The 18,778-nt window shown below is 38.2% G+C and overlaps 2 protein-coding genes across 2 annotated transcripts in view; one reads left to right on the forward strand and one right to left on the reverse strand.

The window, feature by feature from the left end:
* Positions 1-10,029, forward strand: TRMT61B (tRNA methyltransferase 61B). The gene is made up of 7 exons (XM_036434879.2): positions 1-696; positions 3,431-3,533; positions 6,062-6,252; positions 8,081-8,172; positions 8,525-8,748; positions 9,437-9,514; positions 9,615-10,029. The coding sequence occupies exons 1-7, from the start codon at positions 1-3 to the stop codon at positions 9,656-9,658; spliced, it is 1,428 nt and encodes a 475-aa protein (XP_036290772.1). The 3' UTR covers positions 9,659-10,029.
* SPDYA (speedy/RINGO cell cycle regulator family member A) overlaps positions 9,598-18,778 on the reverse strand; it is a 20,387-nt gene continuing 11,206 nt past the window's right edge. The window contains exons 5-6 of the mRNA XM_036434885.2: positions 17,568-17,859; positions 9,598-10,000 (exon numbers count right to left, since the gene is read on the reverse strand). Coding sequence (XP_036290778.1) covers positions 9,909-10,000; positions 17,568-17,859 — 384 coding nt within the window. The 3' untranslated portion in view covers positions 9,598-9,908. The remainder of the gene's footprint in view (positions 10,001-17,567; positions 17,860-18,778) is intronic.

The following is an 18,778-nucleotide window of genomic DNA, read 5'->3' on the forward strand; positions in this document are numbered from 1 at the left end:
ATGTTGTCGGCGGGCCACCGCGGTCCAGTCCTGCTCAGGCTGCGGCGCTTCAGGCGGCGGCCAGGGATCGCGCCCTGCCCGTTCCCGCGCGGCCTCGGACCGGAGCCCTTGGAGACAGCCCGGTCACGGTGTAGCGAATCCTCGCAAAGAGATGCGCGAGATGGACCGAGAGAGCACGAGGCGGCACCGAAGAAGGTTCCCGGCGCAGAGTCGCCTCCATCACTCCCTCCGAGCAGCCGGGGCATTGGGACCAGATGGCTGTCGTCCCTGGAAAGCTTCAGACTGCCGACGCGTCGAGAGGAGCCATCCCTTCAAGGGCGCGAGGACTCGAGTGGAGACCTGGCTCTGCCCGATCCCGCACACCCGGCATCCGGGGATCCCGCACTGCCCGCCCCGGTGGGAGAACTTCACGGCGCCCCTCCCTGGTCAACCTCCAGAGAGGGGCCCTTTCGGGCTGGGGAGCTGATTTTAGCCGAGACTGGGAAAAGAGAAACACATTTTAAGAAACTATTTCGGTTGAGCAACGCCGGGCATTTAAATAGTAGCTGGGGGGTGGTCCCGTTCAGCGACATCGTGGGGAAGTTCCCTGGCCAGATCCTAAGGAGTTCCCTGGGTAAGCGCTTTATGCTGAGGAGGCCGGCACTGGAAGACTATGTGTTACTGATGAAAAGAGGCCCTGCCATAACATACCCAAAGGTAACGCGATGGGAGTTAGGTGCATATTGGTTCCAGAAAGAGCAAAAGAGATGCAGCCCTACGACCTGATTCACGTACTTAAAGCACTTCTCAGGTGTTAAGGGTTTTTATTGTTCGCAGTCTATATAAAAAAAAAAAATCATGGATATGACTTTAAAAAATTATATATATATATATAAATAAAATTGATTTTTTACAGAGAGAAAGAGAGAGGGATAGAGTTAGAAACATCCATGAGAGAGAAACATCGATCAGCTTGCCTCCTGCACACTCCCTACTGGGTATGTGCCCTCAACCAAGAAGGTACATACATACCTTGACCTGAATGGAACCTGGGACCTTTTACTCCGAAGGCTGACGCTCTATCCACTGAGCCAAACCGGTTTCAGTATGGAACAATTTTTTTAGTACCATTATGATGATATTTTAATTATATTTCATTTGATAAGGTATGTTACTAGAAGTGTGTTATCAACAATGGATAGAAAAAGTCTTATATTGCTGAAACCGGTTTGGCTCAGTGGATAGAGCGTCGGCCTGCGAACTGAAAGATCCCAGGTTCGATCCTGGTCAAGGGCATGTACCTTGGTTGTGGGCACATCCCCAGTAGGGGATGTGCAAGAGGCAGCTGATCCAAGTTTCTCTCTCATTGATGTTTCTAACTTTCTATCCCTCTCTCTTCCTCTCTGTAAAAAAATCAATAAAATATATTTTTTAAAAAGTTTTATATTAACACAGCTAAAATTAGACACTAAACATAAAAGGAATATCCCTTTTTTTTTTTTTTTTCCAGACCATCTGCTTTCCCTTTAATTTAAAGTGTTTCCATTTTTTACTTGTATGCATGCATATAAGCATAACCAGTGGACACAGACACTAGGGGGTGGCAGGGGAGAGGTCAATGGAGGAGAAAGGAGACATATGTAATACTTTAAACAATAAAGAATTTTTTTAAAGGACATGTAGAAATAGATTTATAGCAGTTGCAATTTAGCTTTACAATTTCTTTTTTTTTATTTTTTTATTTTTTTTAATATATTTTATTGATTTTTTTTTTTGCCCACCTCCTTCCCTCCCACACATCCCCTCCCTCCCCAGAGTTTTGTGTCCATTGGTTGTACTTATATGCATGTATAAAAGTCCTTCGGTTGATCTATTATCTCTCCCAGATCTTCCTCCCCTCCCCGCTGTAATTTGACAGTCTACTTGTTGATATACTGTCTCTATATCTATCTTTTGGTTCATCAGTTTATAATGTTCTTTATCATCCACAAATGAGTGAGGTCATGTGGTGTTTCTCTTTCATTGATTGGCTTATTTCACTCAGCATGATGTTCTCCAATTCCATCCAGGTTGCTGCAAATGATGAGAATTCCTTCTTTTTTATGGCAGCATACTATTCCATTGTGTAGATGGGAATATCCCTTTTGAATAAATTACCTACTTCCTTGTTAGAATCGTATACTAATCATTCATTGCTAGTGGTTTATTTCAGTCCTTAGTTACAGTCACAGTCCTTGAGCAGATTGCTCCTTTGTAACAACTCCTATTCTCAGATGAGACACTCATTATTTATTCAGCAAATAATCACCTACCTTCTATGTTCAGGGCACTACTTTAGGGAAGTAGAGTGGTGAACCACAGTCTTTGCTCTTAACACAGACCTTACATCCTAGAGGGAGTGACAAAGAAAAAAACAAGTAAATGAAAGAATAATATAATTTCAGGTAGTGCTAAGTGTCATGAAGATACAGTGATACTGTATTGGGTGACATGGGAAAAGAGGATTTTTTTTTTATGTCTAGTGGTTAGAGAAGGTCTCCAAAGAGGTACATTTTTTAAAAAATCCTTTCCTGAGGATAGTTTTTCTGTTGATCTTTTTTAAGATAGAAACATCCATGTGAGAGAGACACATTGACTGGTTGTCTCCCACATGAGCCCCGACCAGTCCTGGAATGACCAGACCTGAATCCAATCTACAACCTGACATCCGTGTCCTTGACGAGGAATCTATCTGCAACCCTTTGGTCCACAGGCCGACACTAGAACCACCACTAAGCAAAACTGTCCAGGGCTCCAAGGAGATACATTTGATAAGAAACGCAATTTAAGGAAAAGCCAGTCAAGCAAAGAGGTAGCAGCCAAGTGTCTTGAAAAGGGAAAAGTATTGCAGAATTCAATACTTTTGTGTTAACCACTAAAAGTATTTGTTCAAAGGTGTTTCTACCTTTTGATTGTTTCCTTAAATTCCCCACTCTGTCTTTAGGATAGTCTGCTGATTTCTTTTTCTGAGCTCTCATTGTACTTATTGTCTATAATGTCAACATTATACTGCTTTATTAGCTAATTGATTCTTGAATCTCTTATTTTGTCAAGTAAAATATAAACTTTTGCCCTAACCAGTTTGGCTCAGTGGATAGAGCGTCGGCCTGCGGACTTAAGGGTCCCAGGTTCAATTCCGGTCAAGGGCATGTACATTGGTTGCGGGCACATCCCCAGTAGGAGGTGTGCAGGAGGCAGCTGATCAATGTTTCTCTTTCATTGATGTTTCTAACTCTGTCCCTCTCCCTTCCTCTTTGTAAAAAGTCAACAAAATATATATAAACTCTTGCTAGGCAGTGCCAGGGTTTAAACCATTTTTGTCACTTCTCCCAAGTCCAACATGATATTTGATAAGAGGAAGTAATAGTAGGTGCTTAGTACATATTTATTGATTGCTTTGTTTAAATCATAGGATATAAGTATGATGCTGTTGATGATGAATATTCACCCAGGAGATACTGTTTTGGAAGCTGGCTCTGGCTCTGGTGGAATGAGCTTATTTTTATCCAGAGCAGGTAAGAGAGTGGGATAAAGGAGCAGAATGTAGATAACAAAGAAAACATTTAATCTGTTCATAGTAACAGAAAGTTAAATAAAGATGTTTCGGAAAATATTCACATGACTTTGGGATGCAAAGAATTCTCTTTAAAACAAATGTAAGCAACTAAATTTCTCCCCCCATTTTGTACATTTTTCCACTCACTCTTTCTTACCTTTTGCTTTCTCTTGCTCCTCTCATGTTTTTTAATGCTTCTACTTAAAAAAACAAACAAACAGCTGAAACCGGTTTGGCTCAATGGATAGAGCGTCGGCTTGGGGACTGAAGGGACCCAAGTTCGATTCTGGTCAAGGGCATGTACCTTGGTTACGGGCACATCCCCGGTAGGGGGTGTGCAAGAGGCAGCTGATCGATGACTCTCTCTCATCGATGTTTCTAACTCTCTATCTCTCTCCCTTCCTCTCTGTACAAAATCAATAAAATATATTTTAAAAAACAAAGACAAAACAGTTTTGTTTTTTTTTTAATATATTTCTTTATTGATTTCAGAGAGGAGAGGAGGAGATAGAAACACCAATGATGAGAGAAAATCACTGATCGGATGCCTCCTGCACACCTCCTACTGGAGATCAGGCCTCAACACAGGCATGTGCCCTTGGCCGGAATCAAACCCAGGACCCTTCAGTCCTCAGGCTAATGCTCTATCCACTGAGCAAATTATGAGTGATCAAAAAATTATTGCTATTTACCTTTGGAATGGATTTCCCCTCTATAATTATACTAGAGGCCTGGTGCACGAAATTTGTGCAAGAGTAGGCTTTCCCCCTCTCCCCCTGGCTGCTGGCACTGGCTTCCCTCTGGTACCCGGGACCCTGGTTTCCCTGCAGCTCTGGCTTCATCCAGAAGATCGTCCAGTCTAATTAGCATATTATGCTTTTATTATTATAGATTTTTCAATTGTTTATCTTATGCTACTATTAGCATTAATTTTTATCCTTTGAGAACATGATGACTTGCAGCTGGACTTACATTTCAAAAGACATCTTAGAATGTAAACTTTTCATTCAATGTAAACTACAGACTGATTGATCTGGGATAGCGTCCAAATGATAGCAAAGCACTCAGATAGAGGTGGGTGGAAAACCAATTGCCTTGTTAAAATGCAGTGGTTTTTTGTGAAACAGCAGTATTACTGTGCTAAACAGTTTAAAAGTCTTTAGGCACACACAAAAATACAAATACTTTTTAAATATGTGGAAGGTCTAACCTGATCCATAACAAAAGAAATACAACAATAAAACATTATGCACCTTAATATTCTGGGGAATGGGAATATAATTTTACTTTTTCAATACCCGGAACTGATACAAAGGAAGCACTCAATTAAAATGGACTGGATGAATCAGGCAACATTATTATGAGAATATAAACATAATTTTGTTTAACCAAACTAGATTAATAGATTGATTCTTCCTATTTTACTCTCACCCAACATTGAGAAATAAAGTTTTTGTTTTGTTTTGTTTTGTTTTGTTTTTAAATACATTTTATTGATTTTTTTCAGAGAGGAAGAGAGAGGGATAGAGAGCTAGAGACATCGATAAGAGAGAATCATTGACCAGCTGCCTCCTGCACACCCCCTACTGGGGATGTGCCCACAACCAAGGTATATGCCCCCGACCAGAATCGAACCTGGGACCTTTCAGTCCGCAGACTGACGCTCTATCCACTGAGCCAAACCGGTTTCGGCGAGAAATAAAGTTCTTATTTGATTTGCTTTATTGGTAGAAAAAAAAATACAACAATAAACTATATTCACTTTTAGATTGATGTATTGTAGATAAAAAGCTTGAGAGTATAGAGAATAGGCACTTAAATACTTGCTGGTAGAGTATAAATTGGTATCACTTTTTTGGAGGACAATTTTATAATAATTTTCAAAATAAAACATTCACATACCTCTTGAGCCAGCAATCCCATTTTTAGGAATTTATTCTGTAGATATATATATTAGCTCATGCATACAAAAACTTGGGCATAATAAATTTTATTGCAATATTGTTTATGATAGTGAAAGACTAGAAACAAACTAAATTTTTATTGGCAAGTGATTGCTAAATAATTATGCCATAGCCATACAATAGAATATAAAATCTGTTAAAAATAATGCAGTAGATTGTTAATCACTGAAATGGCATGATAAGTATAAAGGAAGTTAGAGGACACAATATATCACAATGTGTGTTAAAAATAAAGAATTACTTGCACACTGTAGACACCAACTATCTTGGGAAGGGTAAATAACTAATAATATGGTTACGCCTGAAGAGATAGATTGATTGGATATCTGGGATGAGATAGAGACTTTTGTAAACTTGAACTATTTGAATTTTTTTCTTTTCACATCCATATAACTTTTTTTTTTTTTAATGTTGGGGAATCAATCCAGGACCCATATAATACCTTTTTTACAATATAATTTTTATATTATTTTATGAAATGTTTAATACCATGTACTGTCATAAATTATCTGTTTAAATTAAGTTGGATCACAAGGACGGGTCATAAGTTTTGAAATACGAAAAGACCACCATGAACTGGCTAAGAAGAATTATAAACACTGGCGTGATTCATGGAAAATTAGTCATGTAGAAGAGTGGCCAGACAATGTGCATTTTATTCATAAAGATATTTCAGGAGCAAGTGAAGACATAAAATCTTTAACATTCGATGCGGTAAGTTTTCAAAAGTGGTTCCTATGATATTACTTATTACTGTGTGTGACAAAAACAAGGATCACACTTCTTTTGTATGGGAGAGGGCTTCTTTCATTATTTGCCCCATTTCTGTATCTGGCATGGAAGGAGAATTTTTTCTTTAGAGCAAAGAGACTTATTGAATTAGTAGCCAAAGTTATTAATAAACATGGGGTAGTGAACAAGGAGGAGGAGTTGAGCATCATAAACCTCAGCATTTCTAGAGTAAGCAGTGTTTGGAGCATGTTGAGCTTAGCACTTGGTTGTGAGATTTTTGTGGAAAAATAACTTCTATTTGAGAGGGAACAGACAGTTAAAGTCGGGATGTAGAGGAGTATTCGTTAACAATGTTGAGGATTCATTCTGACTCCTGTGCTTCTCTCACATTTCACAGCCAATCCTATTTGTCTCTTACCTTTTCAAAATTTATACCACTTCTCATCACATCCAATGCTGTTTGCTGTTGTAAGCCATCATTATCCTTCCTTGCTTTCTCCCAGGCTTTTTATAATTTTTATTTTTTAATGATTTCAGAGAGGAATGGGGGAGAGGGAGAGATAGAAACATCAATGATAAAAATCATGCATCTGCTGCCTCCTGCATGCCCCACACTGGGGATTGAGCCCGCAACCTGGGCTTGTGCCCTTGACCACAATTGAACCTGGGAACCTTTAGTCTGCAGGAACCTTTAGTCTGCAAGGCAATGCTCTATCCACTGAGCCGAACCAGCTAGGGCCTTTTCCATAGTTTTAAAAGTATTATCATAATGTCCTTAATGACACTAAATTTTTTATTTTGACCATATTTATTTTGCATGCCCCTGACTGGGGATCCAGTCCACAACTTGGGCATGTGCCCTGACCAGGAATCAAACCAGCAATCCTTTGATGCATGGATGATGCCCAGCCATCTGAGCCACATCAGCCAGGGTTCAAATGTTTTGGTTTGGTTTTGTTTTGAAATATATTTTTTACTTCAGAGAGGAAAGGAGAAGGAAGAGAAACATTAATGATGAGAATCATTGATCAGCTGTCCCCTCACGCCCCCTACTAGGGATTGAGCCCACAACCTGGGCATGTGCCCTGACCTAGAATTGAACTATAACTTCCTGGTTCATAGGTTGATGCTCAACAACTGAGCCACTCTACCCAGGCTCAAATATTTTATTTTTATATTGGGAAGAAAAGTTCTGAATATTAATTTTAGGCATTCTAAAGTGTAAGAATCACGTTATTTCTCACATTGATTTTTCTTTCCCTTAAAAAATCAATTTAAAAAATCTTTAAAAAAAATATTTGAGATGTGAATTTCTATTGCCAAAAGCTCAACTAAAGCATTGAAACTATATATATATAACTAAAGGAGGATTCCTTTATTACCAGCATTGCCCAGTGCAAGTCATGCCACCACCATTTTTTATTATTGATTTCAGAGAGGGATAGAAATATCAATGATGAGAATCATGGATCATTTGCCTCCTGCACGCCCCCTTCTGGGGATTGAGCCTGCAACCCGGGCATGGGCCCTTGACCAGAATCAAACCTGGGACCCTTCAGTCCCCATATTGACATTCTTTCCACTGAGCCAAACCTCTAGGGCATGCCATCACCATTTTTATGTAGTAAAGTACTATGACAAATAGTGTGATAATATATCTTTTGAGGAGCAGTAAAGTAATAGTAATACAGTATTCAAGAAAATGCAATACTTTAACTGGGTAATTGTTTTCCAAAAGTGTATCATTTTACCATGATAACCTATACCATAATTAAATAGAATTCAGTCTGATTCTCTTTTCCCCCCACAGGTAGCTTTGGATATGTTGAATCCTCAAGTTGCTTTGCCTGTTTTATACCCTAATATTAAACAGGGTGGTACATGTGCTGTATATCTTGCAAAGTGAGTGATGTGGCTACTTATGATTTGAAACACGTTCATTTTGTAACTGAGTTAGATATATATGTCATCTTGTAAAACTTATGAAACTACATATGTCCCAAATCACTTTTACTGCTGCTTAAATCGTCCTTTACATAAATGGCAATATAAGATGCATTTTCTTCGGGAAATTTAAAAGAAACATTTAAAAAGTGTAATGTGAACAAATAATGTTAAATTATGTTCTCTGTATTTTTATTTAGTATTCTTTAAAATTGCTTATTATGTGCCCTAACTTGCATTTTTACTTTTAAGTATAGTAAATTTAAAGTTGTATTAGAAATTTAAAGTACATTTTTTACTTTTCTGAAAGCATCACACAGGTTATTGAACTTTTAGATGGAATTCGCATCTGTGAACTTCCTCTCTCATGTGAAAAGATAAGCGAAGTCATTGTCAGAGATTGGTTGGTTTGCCTCGCAAAACAGAAAAATGGAATTTTAGCTCAAAGAGTAGAACCTGAAATTAACGTGGATGTACAATTACATTCTCAAAAGATTAGAGCTGACGGTGAGATACTTCAGGAGGATGGCCATGGTGAGCTTCAGTTTTATTTTATGCATGTGTATGAAATTTTTAGTGGAGAATAGGTTCTTGAGAGCATTGTTTCTGAAGGATTTTTTTTGTATTTAAATTGAAATGTGGTAATTATGCTGTTAAATTAAAATCTGTAAGAAACAGAATGACTTTGCTTGCCTTTTATATAAAGCTCTGATACCTTTGTAGTTAGCTTTTAATAATATTCATATTTTACCTGTGACAAGATTGACTTTTGAAATATTTTATATATATATACACTAAAGAATTTTTAAAATTTAGATCAGTGATTATTACTGAAGGAAAATAATTTCATAGGACCTGATATGCAAATAAAGTAATATGTGCTATTTATGAGGCTGGAATTCTCTAAATTTAGGACTTTGTTGTATGTACACATTTAGGCTATGAATAAATGTTCATATATTCCTTGATTTATTATATGAGTTTATCTGTTTAGTTATAAAACCATATATATAAGTTTATTATGTAATCCTTGATACATTGTTTCTGTGAGGTAACTGGCATAGTAACCCCAAAACAAAATGCTTAAAAAAAAAAAAAAAAAAAGTGAAAGAAAAACTTACAGTAAAAGGACATAAATTTGTATTTTAACAATTTTCAAAATATTTGAACAAATTATGAAATATTTTATATAATTTACAATATGTATTTTGTTCTACAACAGAAGAATCACATTCTGATTTTCCATATGGATCATTTCCCTATATTGCTAGACCTATGCACTGGCAAACTGGTCATACAGGTGAGTAATCTTTTCAGGCCATATTAAATGGTATTTTCTTCTAATTATTATAATGACCTTTTCTTCCCCCCCCCCCCCCCCCCCCGCCACCTTAAATTAGCTTTTCTTGTCAACTTGAGGAAGTTCAAACCACAACTCAACTGAGTACCTCAGATGACGGCAACTAATATGAAGACAGAAAAGTATCAAAATAGAACTTTATGTTGCAAATCATTACTTTTGTAGATTGGTATTTTTTGCTATTACTATGATTTTTATAACTTTTACTTATAATTCTGAAAAATAGCAAAAGCGAAAGATGTGTAACATTTTAAAACTGCTTAAATGTCCAGTTTTTAAAAGAATTATAGACATATTGTAGTTAATGATTCCAAGTTGTTTTAATTGAGCCATCTTATTCTTCACTTCCTGTAAACCACTCCATAGATTTGTCTTTCTTCATGAAATTAGTTTTGTTTTCTTTGTTTGATTGATGGTCATTGGCTACTGAAATAAAATATGCATTTTAAGATAAATTTTATGTATCTGTACTTAACATACATATTTTAATGGCTTGCATGTATCTTAAAAGGCACAAAGAAATCTGGGTTATCCTTTATAATAAAAGCCTAATACGCTAAGTGTCCAACTGTTTGATCAGTCACTCTGACACACACTGACAAGCAGGGGCAGATGCTCTGACTGGTAGGTTAGCTTGCTACTGGGGTTTGGCTGGTTGGGACTGGGCCAGATGGGCCAGACACACCTTGGAACCCTCCCTTGGTCCCTTCCTGGCCCTGATCGTGCAAGTGGAGTCCTTCGGCCTGGTCTGCACCCTCTCGCAATCTCAGACACCTCAGGGGATGTTTTGATCCGATCCCTGCAGGCCAAGGCCAAAGGACCCCACCAGTGCACTGGGCCTCTAGTAGTAAATAATATGGAGAAGCTGATAAGAATGATATACTCGCCGAAACCAGTTTGGCTCAGTGGATAGAGCGTCAGCTGAGACTTCTCTGAGTTTGTGTCTTCATCAGTAAAATGAGTATCATAGTGCCACTCAAGAGATTTTGGGGCAACAGGTAAAGTGTTAAATGAGGCTACCTTTATAAAATGCCTAGCACATGATTAGTGATTGTGATGTATCTAAATTTATAAAGAACGCGTCATCTATTCCCTCCCAGCCTTGTCAAAAGAAAAATATTATGTTCTTAATAAAAGTCATAAACATGCTTATATAAAATTTGTTTTTGAGCATTTTGTTTTGAGGAAAGAATTTTAATGTTTTACCTGAAAAAATGAGAAGTTACATGCTTGTGTTGGAAAGAAAGATGGAAGCATTGGTAAGCATCTATTGCTAAGTTTTGGCATAAGAGCCTGGAGCAGAGCATCAGTTCTTTGTGTCTCTTCTGGAGAAAGCTGAATTGAGTTTACTGCAACCACAAACTGTTAGGTGATTCCAGCCACCTTCTTGTTGATAGGAGGAAGAAAATTTTGCTAGCAGAGGTCACTACAGGGAATCAGCAGCACTGAGGCAGTGAGAGACCGATCACTGTTCCTGATAACATTCTGACCCTTAAACCAACCTCTTCTTTCTACCCTCCCTTTCTCAAATACTCCCTTAATAAGCCGTTTTAGGGAAAATGAATGTAAATGTTTAAATTTTCTTTGTACTGCCTACTCTCTGTCATCCTGAAACAAAGGGTCTTACATTTATTCTTTTTTTAAAAAAATATATTTTAATGATTTTTTACAGAGAGGAAGAGAGAGAGAGATAGTCAGAAACATCGATGAGAGAGAATCACCAATCAGCTGCCTCCTGCACATCCCCTACTGGGATGTGCCCACAACCAAGGCACATACCCTTGACCGGAATCCAACCTGGGACCCTTCAGTCCGCAGGCCAATGCTCTATCCACTGAGCCAAACCAGTTTCAGCTTTACATTTATTCTTGAGTCAATACTCTGAATAAACGTTGATGAGTAAATATTTGTTCCTTCCTGTATAGGAATTGTCTTTCCTAAACCAGGGCTTTATGGCTTTCATCAAGGGAGCGAATGAGCCCTAGGTGGTTTGGCTTAGTGGATAGTGAACCCACAATCTGAAGGGTCCTGGGTTCAATTCTAGTCAAGGGTACATACCTCGGTTGCAGGTTCAATCCCCAGCCCTAGTTGGGATGCATGTGGGAGACAACCAATCAATGTGTCTCACACACGTCGATGTTTCTATCTCCCTTCCTTCCACTCTAAAAATGGAAAAATATCTTCAGGTGAGGATTAAAAAAAAGGGGGAGAGGAGAGTGGGTGAAAGCATAGTTCCGTTTATTGCATTTACAACTCCCCTAACTTTAAAAAAAAATACGTTTTTATTGATTTCAGAGAGGAAGGGAGAAACATCTATAAGAGAATCATTGATTGGCTGCTTCCTGCACGCCCCCTACTGGGGATCAGCCTGCAACCTATTCATGTGCCCTTGACCAGAATCGAACCTAGGACCCTTCAGTCTGCAGACCAACACTCTATCCATTGAGCCAAACTGGTTAGGGCCTAACCACAGTTTTCATCCACAATCCCTCAAAGATCTGCTTTTTTGTTTTTATTTTTTCAGAGCAAGGTGACTGGTAGAGCCCTATTCCCTGATTGCATTCTGATTTTCTGTTGAGATATCAAAGCCTAAAATATAGTGCTACTGTTCCTGAAACTACAAGAGCTAATTTGTATAAAATATAATGCTTCTGTAAATATCTGTTCAAATGGTGGTTGGCATTCTCTTCCAGTTCACTCCATATAGCCTTTCATTAGGGACTTAGTTCTTAATGCTTTCACTATTTCCTTAATCCATAGCAGTCTGCTAACAGACTTGTGTGGTACCTTATTTTTATCACAAAGGCTGGCTTTCTTCAAAAGAGGCAGTAAAACATAATAGTTAGGAACTCAGGCGCTAGTCTAGTCATCCTTTTTTTCTTTTTTTTAATAGAATATCTTTTTAAAAAAATATATTTTATTGATTTTATACAGAGAGGAAGGGAGAGAGAGAGAGAGTTAGAAACATTGATGAGAGAGAGTCATCTTTCAGCTGCCTCTTGCACACCCCCTACTGTGGATATGCCCGCAACCAAGGTACATGCCCTTGACCAGAATCAAACCCGGGTCCCTTCAGTCTCCAAGCCGACGCTCTATTCATTGAGCCAAACTGGTCCCAGCTAGTCTAGTCATTCTTGAGTTCAGATGTCACACCACCATCTTGGGCAAATTGTTTAACCTCTCTAAACCTCAGTTTCTTTATCTGCAAAGTGTAGATAATAGTAGTATTTACCTTAGGTTTGGCTGTGAATATTAAATAACATATGGTGTAAAATGCTTAACACATTACCTGGAACATTTTAAACATCTAATAAATCTTACTTATTATAGGATAAAAGAGTATAGGTAAAAGGAGTTGGGAAATAGGAGAGGGATGCTAGCGATAGAAGAAAATTCTTATTTTATTATTTCCTATAGTAGATCCTATTTACCTTCAAATATGAGTGAACCAATAAAAATTATGCTTGTAAGTGCTCGAAGGCAATAGGCTACATATTTCATAAGTCAAAATTGTGTAGTGATTACTGAGATCTGGAAATGGAACAATGACTGAGACATGACCCCTACCTTCAAGAGTCTCTCCCTAATCTTCTCACTGTGAGAGCCAAATCTTTTAAACTTAAACTTCTTCTAATGCCACTTCTTCAAAATAGACCCGCCCAGGCCGTGGTATTTTGTGGAAGAGCCACCCAAAGAGCCGCATGTGGCTCGCAAGCCGCAGTTTGCCGAACACTGCTTTAAGTGAAACTTCAATGACCACTGTTAATCTCATAAAGATGTGGTAAAATAAATAGATAAAATTCTGAAATAATGTGGGTCTCACAGAGTGAGAAAGAAACATAGAAATCTATCAGTCCTGTCTTCAGATGGGTGAAAATTTGGAAGGCTCTAATAAGTAAAAGGGATTTCTGCTAGGATACTATTCTGATTATTTCAAATTGAGAAATATCAGAGAAATACTATACCTTTATAAATTTAAATAAAAATTGTGTAATTGACTAAAAGTATTTCTAGTTTATTATATAAGATTATTTCCCAATATAAAACACCATTCAAAGCTACTTAAATCTCAACAAAAATGAAATATGCAAATAAATATGGCACTTGTACCATGTCGTGATTTAAAATCAGGTTTTCAATGTATAGTATTCCAAAGTTAGAGTAATCAAAATGGCATGGTGTTGGCATAAAAACAGACACATAGATTAATGGAACAGCATAGAAAGCCCGAAAATAAACTCACAACTATGGTCAATTAATTTACAACAAAGAAGCCAAGAATATGTGTGTAATTGGGAATGGATAATGGTGTTGGAATCACTACAAAAAACTTAATATCGATCACTACTTATACCATGCACAAAAAATCTAGCAAAAAGTCCAGGAAGCACAGAGAATCTCAAATAAGATGAACCTAAAGAGGTACACACCAAGATATCATAATTAAAATGCCAAAGATTAAAAACAAAGAGAATCTTAAAAGCAGCAAGAAAAAACAGTTACTTCCAATGAAGCACTCATACAAATGTAAGCCGACTTCTCAACAGAAACTTTGCAGATCAGAAGGAAGTGGCAAGAAATACTTAAAGTGATGAAAATCAAGGCCCTACAACCAAGATTACCCAGCAAAGCTACCATTTTGAATTGCAAGTCAGATAAAGAGCTTTACAGACAAGAAAAAGCTTGAGTTCGTTGCTACCAAACCAGTATTACATGAAATGTTAAAGGGTCGAAGAAGAAAAACAGATCAAAGTATGGGCAATAAAATGGCAATAAGTACATAACTGTCAAAAATTGAATCTAAAAATCAAAATAAAGGAACCAGGAATTTAATGAACAAAATAAACTAATAAATAAAATAGAACCAGCCCAGCTGGTTTGGCTCAGTGGTTGAGCCTCGACTCATGAATCAAAAGGTTATCAGTTCAATTCCAGATCAGGGCACATGCCTGGGTTGCATGCTTGATCCCCAATAGGGGTTGTATAGGAGGCAACCAATCAATGTGTTTTTCTTTCATAGATGTTTCTACTTCTTTATTCTCCCTCTCTCTCAAATCAATAAAAACTTATTTTTAAAAATAAATTTAAAATAGCCCTAGCCAATTTGGTTTAGTGGATAGAGCTTCAGCCTGCAGACTGAAGGGTCCCGGGTTTGATTCCGGTCAGGGGCACATGCCCAGCTTGTGGGCTCAATCTCCAGTAGGGGTAGTGTGCAGGAGGTAGCCAATCAGTGATTCTCATCATTGATGTTTCTATCTCTTTCCCTCTTCCTTCCTCTCTGGAATAAATAAAAATATATTTTTAAAAAAGAAATTTAAAATAAAATAGAAACAGAGGCATGGAAACATGGAACAGACTGATGAATCTCAGAGGGAAGGGAGGTTGGGTGAGAAGAGATTAACCAAAGTATATGCATATATGCATTACTCATAGATACAGACAGTAAATAGGTGGTGAAGGCCTGGGATGAGATCCAGGTGGAGGGGACATCTGTAATACTCTCAACAATAAAGGTGTGTGTGTGTGTGTGTGTGTGTGTGTGTGTGTTTTATATAAGTACCATATGATCCAATATCACAGAAAGAAAAACACTATTTTGAAGAAATCTGCACCCCCATGTTTATTGCCATCCTACATAAGAGTAATATGCAAATTAACCATCACTCCACTACACCCAACCAGCCAGGCCAACCAGCCAATGAGAGTGAGTATGCAAATAAACCAAATCGAGATCACTACAGCCACAGAGAGCAGGAGGGAGGCTTGGGTTTCCCAGATAATGGAGTAACCCAAGCTTTCCGCCTGCCCTTGCTGACCTAAGTCTCCACTCAAGGCTACAAAGTTTCAATTATAGAAGATACATAAATTTGCCAAAACCGGTTTGGCCCAATGGATAGAGCATCAGCTTGCGGACTGGAAGGTCCCAGGTTCGATTCCGGTCAAGGGCATGTACCTTGGTTTTGGGCACATCCCAGGAGGGGGTGTGCAGGAGGCAGATGATCGATGATTCTCTCTCATCGATGTTTCTAACTCTCTATCCCTCTCTTTTCCTCTCTGTGAAAAATCAATAAAATAAGAAAATAAAAAGAAGATACATAAATTCCAACAGAATTGGCTGCTGGCCATGGAGTGAGCAGGAGGTTTGGCTCCACTCCAGGCTAAAAAGTTTCAATTATAGAAGGTAAATAAATTCCAGATACCAGGGCTTCCACTTGGGTCACCAGGGGTGTGGTTGGCCTGAAAACCACCACAGGCCCCTCACTCAGGCCACTCTACATCCCAAGGGAACCCCCACCCTGATCCGGGATACCCTTCAGGGCAAATCAGCTGGCCCCCACACATGCACCAGGTCTCTATTCTATCTAATAAAAGAGTAATATGCAGATTGACCATCATTCCCAACACACAATATGGCTGCCCCCATGTGATCAAAGATCCTGTCCCCATGTGGACACAAGATGGCCACCACAAGATCGCCAGCAGGGGATGGCAGTTGGGAGGGACCAGGCCTGCAAGGGAGGGCAGTTGTGGGCGATTAGGCAAGCAGGGGAGAGCAGTTGGGAAGCACCAGGCCTGCAAGGGAGGGCAGTTGGAGGTGATCATCCCTGCAGGGGAGAGCAGTTAGGGGTGACCAGGCAGAGGAGGGAAGTTGGGGGCAAACAGGCTGGCAGGGGAGCAGTTAGACATCAATTAGGCTTGCACTGGAGTGGTTAGGGGGTGATCAGGCTGGCAGGCAGAAGCAGTTAGGGGCAATCAGGAAGGTAGGCAGGCGAGCAGTTGGGAGACAGCATTCCTGGATTGTGAGAGGTATGTCCAACTGCCCATTTAGGCCCAATGCCAGTGAGATCAGGCCTAAATGGACAGTGGTACATCCCTTGAGGGGTCCCAGATTGGAGAGGGTGCAGGCTGGGCTGAGGGACACCCCCTTGCCCCCATGCATGAATTTCGTGCACCAGGCCTCTAGTATTATTTATAATAGGCAAGGCATGTAAACAATCTAAGTGTTCACTGACAGATGAATGGCTTTTTAAAATGTGGTATGTGCATACAATGGAATATCATTCAGTTAGAAAAAAAGGGTAATCCTGCCATTTTCGACAACATAGATGGACCTTGAGGGCATGATGCTAAGTGAAACAAATTAGAGAAAGATAATGTGTGATTTCACTTATATGTAGAATCTATATAAAAAAAATAAATCACACTCATAGATACATAGTACCTATTGGTGGTTTTAAGAGGCAGAAATTAGGGGGACAGGCAAAATGAATGAATGTGGACAAAAGGTACAAACTTCTAGTTATAAGATAATTAAGTCCTGGGTATGTAATGTACAACATGATGAATACACTTAACAGTACTATATTGTATATTTGGAAGTTGCTAAAAGAAGAGATCTTCAAAGTTATCACAAGGAAAGAACTAAAACTATGTGGGTGATGAATGTTAACTTATTGTGGCAATCATTTTGCAATATATACATATCAAATTATATTGTATACCTAAAACTAATACAATGTTATGTATCAATTATCTCTCAATTTTTAAAAGTGTATAGAAAAAAAGAAGGGGTAAAACAAAGGACTTCTGTGTTTTTCAACCTTGTAGCATAGTGGTATTAAACTTTTAAAATAAAAAACTATGGAAGAAAATCAATAGTTAATCACTGATAAAACTAAATGATGAGATTACAAATAAATTTATTTTCCTTTTAAAATTTCTTTTGAATAAATATTTCAAATGCTCTTAAAATATTTGAGACCCAGGGTGATTAGGTTTTACTTTAACATAAATCACATTAAAATCTTTTAGTTTAGGTAAGTTACCAACAAAAACAGTAACACAAGACAAAAAGTAACTGAAAAGGAGACAAATTTCAATGCTAATTTAACTCATATTGTATAATATGTTATGTATCCCTGCCTATAGGTCAATAACTAATTTGTGTTAATAACATGCATAAATCTGATTCTGACATATCATTAAATCATACCTTGAGGATAGCTATAAGCTTGAGAAGGCTCAACTATCTTGCTCATTGAGTTGTGTGATTCCTGAGAATGTTTTTCCATCACCTCTACTGTATCACTGGATAAAGATGATGATGAAGACAATCCCAGTCTAACATATCTTCCTTTTTTACCGCAGAGTGAACAATCTACCGGTGTGGCACTAGGTCCCCGGGGCAGTTGAACTTCATCTCTGTTGTAGTTTCTAACAGCTCCACTGTGATGCACAGAGCGTTCTCGTTGCCATATATAATGGGTTGGAGCAATGGCCATAACCTATAGTGGAAAGCTTTCTTTTAGAATTTTAATACGTTATTTAATAAAACTAAGCACAAAAAAATATAACTTAAGAACAGCTATCTCTAGCCAAGATGGCATGGTTCAGTGGTTGAGCATTAACCTATGAACCAGAAAATCACAGTTCAATTCCCAGTCAGGGCACATGCTAAGGTTGTGGGCTCAATTCCCAGTGTGGTGTATACAGGAGGCAGCTGATCAATGATTCTCTCTCATCTTGATGTTTTCATCTCTCCCTCTCACTTCCTCTTTGGGAAAAAGAAAGGGAGGGAGGGAAGGAAAGAACAGCTATTTTTAAAAACTAGATTTAAAAGTCTAAGTTACCAATCTTGAAAAAAAAAAAGCATCTCCAGATACAGCAGTATTTACCTATAAAGTGTTCACTGCTTGAACCCTTGACAATAATTTAAAATATTTAAATCATTTCAAATAGAAAACAAGACTGAAGCAACCTTCTAGGTTTTTCAATTCTGAATATTTTACCCGCATTTTCCGGCGTATAAGATGACTTTTGAAACGAAAAAAAGTCAACCGAATATCGGGGGCAAAAGACCAAAATTGCACAAAAATTACCTGCAGATCTTGACAGCAAAGTAATTCTTTTCTTTGAAGTGGGGGTTAGTCTTATACAGCAAATATAGGCCTAAACCTATGTTTTAACTGTAAAATTAGGGGGTCGTCTTATACGCCGGAAAATACGGGTAAGTTTGTGAAAGACAATACAGTTATCCCAAAACAGTTATTATTAACTTTGGAATATACTGGGCTGAGAAGAATATGTTTAATTGAGATTTCCAACTATGTATGTTAGGCTAATCTTAAAATGTTTGCAATTATGACAAGGAATATGGTAAGAACAAAGGTAAGTTACTTAACCTTTCTGTACCTCAGTTTCCTC

Source organism: Pipistrellus kuhlii, unplaced genomic scaffold, assembly GCF_014108245.1.
Source record: "Pipistrellus kuhlii isolate mPipKuh1 unplaced genomic scaffold, mPipKuh1.p scaffold_m20_p_13, whole genome shotgun sequence".
NCBI lineage: Eukaryota > Metazoa > Chordata > Mammalia > Chiroptera > Vespertilionidae > Pipistrellus > Pipistrellus kuhlii.